Raw genomic sequence first — 9,522 nt, 5'->3', positions numbered from 1 at the left:
TGACAACCACTCCTCAATCAGTATATCCTCACGGAAAAGGAACACGTCATAGTGCAGTGACACGGCCGGGTCGAAGGCAAGAGACATAGCGTCGATGCGCCACTTGGTCGACGGGCATGGCAGGCGAACGTACCATGCCGTTGCCGGGTTGAACACGTAATAGTTTCCCTGGTCCTCGAGGAAGAGAAGGCCGTTGCAGGAGTTGCATATGGTGGCCTTGTGCGGGTACACGGGTCGTCGGGAGCTAGGTTTGCAGTACTGCCGTTTGCACGAAGACAGCCGGCCAAAAAAGGAACAAACGGACGGGCATCCAAACTTGGTCAAGAAGATGCCAGGAAAGTCCTCCGCGGGAAAGTAGTACGGGAGGAGGAGGTCATGCGCGTCGACGATGGACTGCCACGCGCGGCACACGCACCGGCAGTGGGCGAGGGTGCGCTGTGGGAGACGACCCAAGATGTCGAGGAGCACGTCGTACGGGAAACAGATGGCGTTGTTGTCGCCGTCGCTGGCTTCCATTGAAATCGGTCGAGGCGTCGCGCGGATCGTCCAGCCGCTAGATTCCACGACTCGTGCACGCTCAGGGAGGAAAGCGATTTTAACTCGCTATATACTATGTACGGAGCTTCAAAAAAAAATACTATGTACGGTAGCCCGGCTCGATTTGGGTTTCTTTTCTTCGAGAGCAAGTTCTCTTTTTTTTGCAAGGGTTCTCCGAGGGCAAACTTAACCTCCACGCTGTTAGGAATTAATTTAGTGTAATTATTTAAAATAATCCCCTCTTCTATCTATACCTTTTTTTTGCGAAAACTATTCTATCTATACCTAATACCTAATCTCTATCTCTACCCTTAATAATAGTTATATATATTGATATTAATATTTTTATTAAATAATAAAGCGCCTACTGCTTTTTGTCGTATGTCGTCGGCATTTTTACAGAAAAATTCCCGTGTTTTTTGATATTCAATACGCAGACCTACTTTAAGTGGCAAAACAAAATGTTTTTCGGATTTTACACAAAACCCCCTACACTTTTAAGTAATCAACCCGCAGTTCACTTTTATGAGCATCTTCAACAGGCACGCAACCGTGCAGCGCACTAATTTTCTTTTACAGCACCAAAATAGCATATTTTTTCCGTGCAGCAGGGAGCTTGCTCCAGCACAAGCTACAAAATATGGCGCGCCGCTATAGCTCCAGCAGGCGCCCTAAATTTACAGCGCGCGCGCCCAACACAAACAACATTTCTCACTTTTATAGAACCAGAAAGATCAAACACACAAAAAATAAATTAACAATAAATAGTTCAATTATTATTACAACTCAAACTAATAGTTTATATTTCAACACAACAAATAGTTCAACAATACACATGATGGCTTGACTCTCACCCATGGTCAAGTGGTCATCAACTAGATCCGCCGAAATACCGTATGCCAACATACGCAAAGCGGCTGTCACCTTTTGAAAGGTGCTATGTCCGAGTTCTCCGGCGACATTCCTCCTTTGCTGAAAAATCCGATCATAACTCGTCAGTTTCTCTGCAATGCGTTTGAACAACTCGATGCTCATCCTAAAACGGCACCGAAAGTTGGACTCGAGGTATGTGGGATTCTCCACAAGATAGTTCCTCATCAATCTGTTGTGGGCATTATCTTATCCCTCCAAAATTTGCGACAAACCATAACTGAACATTATGCTTCGGCTTTTTATTGACGTGCATAGCTTAGGATCATTGCGAGGTCCTCCTCCTCTTGAATATCAAATTCCTCGGAAGAATCGTAGAACGAACTCATCTACAATATTGAATTTAAACTAGTTTATAAAACTACAAACAACATGCACCAAATTCATCTACAAAATATAAAGTTGAAGCAATACATACCTTGCAAGTGTTTTGTCAAACACCTTATGGGCGTCGAGCTACAATGGGTCGTTGGGTGCTGTTCGTCGGAGGAATGGTGCACTGGAGGGGCGGCGACGAGAAGAGGAGGTGGAGGAAGCAGCGGCGACGCGCGGGGATAGGCGATGGAAGCGCCGATGGGTCACTGGAGCAAATGGGGAAGGTGCGGGAAGCGGCGCCAGTGCTTGGAGGTCTCAGAAGAGGAGGTGAAGTCGCGCGCGAGTCGTCGCTGTCCAACGCGCGGGAACGGGCACAACAAATACACCGCGCGCGATGCCGTTTTCCTCCGCGCGTGCAATTATTGCACGGCTCCTGGAGCGCCCGTTTCGGCTCCGCGCGCGCAAAAAACAGTTTTTTTTCCAGTGCGCGACTAAGATAGCGCGTGTGTTGGAGATGCTCTAAGGGATAAATTGAATCTTTTTTTGCGCTTTTACAGAAAACACCGTGTCTTTTATGTTAATTAACCCGCAGTCTACGTAAAATAAATGTTTTTTAAATATCCATATCTGTTAAACCATAACTTCAATTTTAACATGTTATATATGAAATTTGATTAGAAAAATGTGTGGAATCTGGATATGATATTTTTTTTTATCTTTTAACCATTTTTAAAATGCTATTTGGAGTGCAACCTTAATCGACAGCGCACAAACAAATTGTAGATGAAACAAATGTAGCAAGAGAAAAAACCTCATCTTATGCCACAAGAAAAACGACTTACGATTGACCACATTCAAGTGCGTTGCAGTTCTGTAAGCACTATGATCTTCGTGTGCGAGAATGCGACAATGGAAAGATGGCAACAAGATGAGATGTCATCTAGAAATAAGGAACATGGACCTATTGATTTCTTGACTCGTGATTATTTGGATTACGGGCATGTGGTATCTTTTTCTCCCGTTGCAACCGACGGGCTCTTTTTCCTACTAATAAAAAGCACAGAGTGCTTCTGTTGATTCATCGTCGCGCCATTTTATAAAAAATCATTTGTTTATGTAAATTAACCCGCACTACACATTTAAGTCACAGTCATACCTTTTTTTTGCATTCTCTCAGAAAATCCTCTGACATTTCAGGTAATCAACCCGCCGCCGAATAGTATTTTTGTTTTAACAGGACCCCCCCTCCCCCCGACTTTCCGGTTAATCAATCCGCAACTTATCTAAAGAAAAATTATTTGCATTTTCTCAGAAATCCCCTTGATGTTTCAGGTAATCAACCCATGGACGAATCATTTTTTAAACTTTAACAGAAAACCCCCTGACTTTTCAGTTAATCAATACAGAACTTATCTAAAACAGAATTATCCATATCTTTTGAACCATAACTCCGATATAAACATGTTATACATATGAAATTTGATAAGAAAAATCTGTAGAATCAAAATATGATATTATTTTTAGCTGTTAAATACTTATAAAATATTATTTTTGGTGCAAATTTAATCTATAGTGTATGGTCCGTTTTTCTTTCAGACCGGCGGCGATCCAAATTGCAAATAAACACCCATTAAACCAGATTGAGAGGAAAGAAAACATCGATAACTATGCATGCACACCTTTGAAAAACCTCACGAGAAAAAACAACATACTTCTCATCTTATTTCGAGCGAGTGTGTGTGTGTGTGCGCGCGCGCGCGAGAGAGAGAGAGAGAGAGAGAGAGAGAGAGAGAGAGAGAGAGTCGCCCTAGGAGTGAACACATTCAAACATGATTTTGTTGTGTAAGCACTGAAACCACCGTCGGCAACAGAAATATGATGCCACGTGAAAATAAAGGACATGGACCTATCAGGTTCTTGTGTCATGTTTATTTGGTTGACAGCGTGTGTTATTTTCTCTCTCGTTGCAATGCACAGCCTCTTTTGCTAGTCTATATCTGTATCTATACCTATGTTTAGTTTTAACAATAATTTATTCATCATCCAGGGTGCAGAATAATATATTCTTCACTCAAGGTAATCTTACAATCATTTCATACGTAAATTACTTTGAAATATAAATAGTTACATTTATATTAATTCATTATGTAAAATTTGGCATAAGAAAATAAAATTATATGACCAAAAAAATAGTATTTTATGTATATTTTAGACATTGTTTTTATGTCTGTAATTTTACATAACATAAAATATTTTCTATGATTATTATATATATATTTACGTTCTCTTTTTACATCTGAAATAAAACAAAATTTACGGAACGTAAAATTACGGTGCATTGATGCTAAAATGGAGGGGGTGAAGAATAATCATTCCTCACCCAGGATAACAATCAAACAGGGCTGAGGTTTCTGGACAAAAGTTTGAATTGGCTGGACAAAGCATGGAGTGACTTGCTATAGCAGTCTTGACTGGCTCCGAAAACCCGTGCTTCTTGTTGTTGTGTGTGGCCTTGAACAAGTCAATCGCAGACAGCTCCTCACCCTTACGCTCTTCTTTCTGAAATGTTTTTCAACAAAAATCAAAATTTTATTTAGCAAGAATCAGAAATGTTATTCAACGAGGATCAAACGGTACGGGCTCTAGAGAAAAGTTCTCACAGTGGCAAAAATGTGTAATGTGTAGTGCCTGGAACCAGTTCTCTATTGGTACACGACTTTTTCTCGATTCATCTTGTTCGACACACAGGTTTCCTACAAAAAAGTATACTGTGAGCATGATCTAGCACTAGCATATCATGTGCAGAACAAAAAGCAGCAAACAAAGCAGAGACAAACCTTGTGTCTTGGGGTAGACCACATCTCCACTAGAGGTTGCCATTCACCGTCCGTCAGATCTGGCACCGGAGACTTGATGCTGACTTTGTTTGCAGCTATGGTATCAAAATACTTCTTCTTGATCTGATGGCGTCTGTTCTTTGAATTTTTCTGTAGAATATCTTTGCACGCGGTCTTGATGGTCTCCGAGTCCGTGTTCATCTCAAAATTTGCCTACCAAGACATCAAACAAGGTAGGAACAATATTAGTGATCATGCATAGTGATACGTCTCCAATGTATATATCTACTTTTTCTCACGCTTTCCTCTTGATGTTTAATATACTGAAGGATGGCATGTTGGTTTGTTTGTCCAGATGTTGATCGCTTTCACATCTTTCGAGGCCATTTTCATTATCGAAAGGTTTGATGATTGGGCAGGAACAAAGTCGTTTGAATCAACAAGCTACTGGTTATGGGCAGCAGGTTAGTATTATTCTTTCTCAATATAATGCATGTATTTTCATTTTTGTGTAGGTTGCTATTTCTGATTCACCTCAATGTACTTGGTTTTTTGATAGTTCATTTCTCATAGGACATGAACTTCTGGTTGTTCTTACTGAAAGTGCAATTCAATATGACCTAAGTTATACAATCTGATTTTTTTTTCTTCTATTGAAAATAATAATTTCAGGATTTTACGTTCTTGCAAGAGTAGAAGAGGTTGCAGACAAACCAATTTATACGTGGACACTTCATATTGTCAGCGGGCATACTCTTGGTCATTTATGTGCTGCAATGGTGCCTCTTTGTTTTATTCTCATGTTAGTGAAAAGGACAAGGCCAATTCAACCAGAAAGGTATGAACTGATAATTCCGTAGACTCCATGATTGTCTGCACTTTATTTCTTTATGTGTAAAGTGGAATTTTGACGTTGGCTCGCCAAGCCTATCACAACCCTCCTTTACTCGGACTTGGGACCGGCTATGTTGAGACAACATAGGCGGAGTTGTCTTGTAGGGTACAAACAAAGAGTATAATTTTGATTACATGATCTGACAATTTCTCTCGTTTCAGACACATGATTGTGCATCATCAATTAAAGCTTGCTTTCATGGTCTGCTTATTGGTGCCCAAGATGATCTACCTATGGATGCCCAAGTTACAGGTATGATAATCTGCTGATCCATGTCCGAGCAAATAAGAGTCACTCCACATATTGACCATGTTGCTGCTTTGACTAGAGGCCTGACACTACACTAATTACTAACCTCCCTTGACAATTGACTCATTCCATGCCTATTATGTGTATTATATTATTGAGGTAATTATACAATGATAACTTTACTTCCATGTGTCATGCTTTCTCCACAATTTTATTTAGTAAAATCTGTCTCTCTAGCATGCGTGTGATTCTTGCATTGATATTCATTTATTTGGATAACCTAATTAACTTATTCCACACTCATGCAAATTAGACAAGTGTTTTTTCATGTGTGACTTATTGACTGTGTTGTTGCTCTGAATCAGGTTAGTGCCATAATGTATGAAATCAGCATTTTGATGTGGGAGTTCAGTGCTCGTTATGTGGCTAATCAGGCAAATACCTCTGAGGAGCGAGGAATGTTAGAAACCCCAATTCGTGCTCGGCAAATAGTGCCTCGTATTCGCGGCATTTATGGGATGGACATTTATAAGAATAAGGTCTTAGAATTCTTACAAAGTGAACGATCGGATGAGTCTATATTTGGATTATGGGGCACGTCGGGTGTTGGCAAGACACGGCTTCTTTCACTCATCGCTGATAGCTATGCTGATTCATTTCGTCATGTCATATTTCTTGATGGTGGCAGTAGCGTGAGAGTTATGCAAAATCATTTCGCATATTTTTTGAAATTGGATTGGGAGGCAATCTCATTGTTAGAGGAGCATTACCGAGCTAAAATCATCATGGAGTACCTAGAGCATGTCAGTTTTTTGGTTCTGTTAGACGATGTGCAAGATGAAGTCTACCCAGATTTGACAGCTGTTGGTTTGCCGATGGCTCTTGGGCATCGGCAAAAGGTTATTCTTACGTCGAGGAGTCAGGTAGTATGTGCTCGCATGGGATGCACCATATCAAACACTCTGGAGATGAAGTGTCTCGGGGATGAAGATGCTTGGAGTCTTTTCGAGTATAATGCGGGAGTTAAAATCACAGAAGCTGATAATGAAATTTGTGAATATGCAAAACAGGTAATATATATTTTTACAGAATAACTTTTTCAGATATACTTTTAACATAACAAATAAAAACTGTGCACTATAATTTATAGTTTATATTGGTTATTAGATGGTTTCAGCATGTGGAGGGTTGCCTAGAGCCATATGTGCTATTGGCATAGGCGTAGCCGGAGCCACTTGCAGGGGAAAACATCCAGATGATTGGTGGTTTACCTACAAGCGTTTCAAGGGTAAAAATCTGCCACCAGAACGAATGGAAGAAATAGTCCCTGTTCTGGTTTAGGTAAGTGAAAACTCTAAAGTAGTGTGTGATAGCAGATTGTACATGCGTGAGTGCTCAAGAAATACCCCTGGCAAAAGCAAATGCATACTCCCTCCCGTGCCATATTAGTTATCGCTCAAACGTATCTATCTACATCTAGATACATCCGTCTGAGCGACAATTAATATGGGACGGAGGGAGTATTTCTGAAGGGAAAATTACTTGGTAGTAGTTCTCATTATGAGGCTTGAATAAATTCAAGGCCTTGCACGGATGCCTTGTTCATGATGGTGAAGGAAATCATTCCAGAGATCGCTTAACATCAAAGTTTAGGAAACCATTCAGATTTATGTCTCTGAACAGTTCTTTGTAAGCATTTTGCCATTACCTGCTCAAATCCCCAGGTTGGGCTCGAGACCAACCAGCCCCTGGGTATCCTCAGTGTCCAATTGGGGATTTTCTTTTTAGAGCTTCAGGAGTTGCATTTGGTATCAGTTTTTTTGTTGTTGATATATTCTTCTTGAGGACAATTCAAGCCATTAGATGTAAAACACTGAGAGAACACATAACTGAATAATCTGTGCTAGGCATAGCTGTAACTTTAGCTGCACCAGTATTGCCAGGATATGAAGTTGCATGATCAGTAGCCTGCCTCTCTAAGTCTTGCATCTGAGTCCAGCGGATAGACTTTGATGGAAGATTTACTCGCACAAGTTGTAGTATTAGGCGGCACATTTTATATGGCTGAGTGTTAAAAAAGGAGTAGATAGCACAACCCTTGGGATTTGTGTGACATTTGCACAGCAATCAAAGAGGAATCAAGTGCATGTAATTACTATTTACTACTCCCTTTGTAAATTAATATAAGATCTTCAAGATCACTACTTTACAGAGGGAGTACTTGATAGGCCTAGCCTCTGCTTTAGCTTTGCAGTTGATTTCACTCTGGATTGTGTTCTTCTCTCTTATGCGTGCTCATGCGAAGGACCGCTGCTCTGGTTTCAGGCAACTTGTGCGTGGCTCCTGGGAGCTGTGGAGACATGGTTGGACTTCATTACTTGTTGCTGCCACAATGCAGTGTTGGAAGAGAGTCCAGATGGCGGCGGTTTGATGCTTACCTGTGAATATGGTGTGATATGTTTGATGATAATACTTTCTAGTATGTGTTTTCTTGACTTGTCAGTCTTCTGATGCGTAAACACAGAGCAGAACACCTTCATGCTCCTTAAGCACTCCGGACAGTTGGCCTTTTAAAAATTGTATTATATAATTGGGGCCGTCCGATCTCCTATCAACCGTCCGAGAATCGCTGCCTCGGTAAGCTGACGCCTTACACGCCATCGGCGTTGGCGTTGACGTACGGACTCGAGGTGAAGCACAACGGTCACCCTTCCCGGCCATGTTCGTCGTGATCGCTGATGGCCGCTGTCTGACATGCCAACAACGTGAGTTAAATTGCATCTATGGTCCTTGTACTAGTTGGCATGTAACACAACGGTCCTGCAATTCTGTGAAATGCTCCAATACGGTCCTTGAAGATGGAAATACGTCGTATGGTCCTGACTACGTCTCCTGATATGCACAGTACCACATGAGTGTACAGTACAGATACAGGACCCACATGTCAGCATGCAAAGAGGAATAAGATGGAAAAATAAATTGCACGCTCGGATTAGAACCCGACACCTCCTGCCAAATTGACAACACAAGCTAGCCAAATGATACCCGCGTAACGAAAATAGCTTTTTTTTAGACAAGCATATCGGATAGCTAGAACGCTACTATTGTGCTGATGCATTTTCTTACGATTTCCTTTTTATATTCTCCTAGGTTTGTGTCCATTTTCCTCATATAAAAATAAAAATAATTATTAATATACAATAAGCTGTATATTTAAATCTTTGTTATATCTTAAATATTGTGTTTCATGAACTTTTTCTAAAATTTGTACGGCTATGAAAAAAGAAATGATAGTAAAATATATTTATCTTTATTCATGACCACAAGCGTGCACAAGTATTATGTACTCTCGCTGTATTTTTAAATTACATAATTGTTTGAAAAATACAATAATTTTAGAAAATGGTTATCTTTTTGCCCTATTATTTGCCCACCAACCGTTTTTGTTTTCTCCAAGTTTGTGTTTATTTCCGCATCTTAAATTAGGTGAACAAGCACGCACAATTGTTGTGTCTTCAATGTATTTTTTAAAATGCAAAATACTTAAAAAATTGACAGCATGTTGAGCAACAGTCAACGTGTTTTGAAAATTATTGAGCAAAGCAAGCCATGGCGGATCAAATTGAAGACTGGATAGCTCGCTTTTTGTAATTTAATCATGTTATTTCATAGAACGGGCATTGGATGAACTTTTTATTTTGCTGTAGTTTGTAAATATTTTATTTTAATTAAATTACCGTAGAACCATTGTTCTACGGT

The 9,522-nt window shown here is 40.3% G+C and overlaps 1 protein-coding gene across 1 annotated transcript; it reads left to right on the top strand.

The window, feature by feature from the left end:
- The first annotated feature begins 4,930 nt into the window (after positions 1 to 4,930).
- LOC125506501 (disease resistance protein SUMM2-like) lies at positions 4,931 to 8,372 on the top strand. Its single transcript, XM_048671305.1, has 6 exons — positions 4,931 to 5,083; positions 5,292 to 5,457; positions 5,676 to 5,766; positions 6,129 to 6,833; positions 6,931 to 7,104; positions 8,089 to 8,372. The coding sequence occupies exons 1-5, from the start codon at positions 4,975 to 4,977 to the stop codon at positions 7,102 to 7,104; spliced, it is 1,245 nt and encodes a 414-aa protein (XP_048527262.1). The 5' UTR covers positions 4,931 to 4,974; the 3' UTR covers positions 8,089 to 8,372.
- Positions 8,373 to 9,522: the final 1,150 nt, after the last annotated feature.

Source organism: Triticum urartu, chromosome 5, assembly GCF_003073215.2.
Source record: "Triticum urartu cultivar G1812 chromosome 5, Tu2.1, whole genome shotgun sequence".
Lineage (NCBI taxonomy): Eukaryota > Viridiplantae > Streptophyta > Magnoliopsida > Poales > Poaceae > Triticum > Triticum urartu.
The sequence above is the reverse complement of the archived record's forward strand: the minus strand, read 5'-3'. Positions and strand labels throughout refer to the sequence as shown.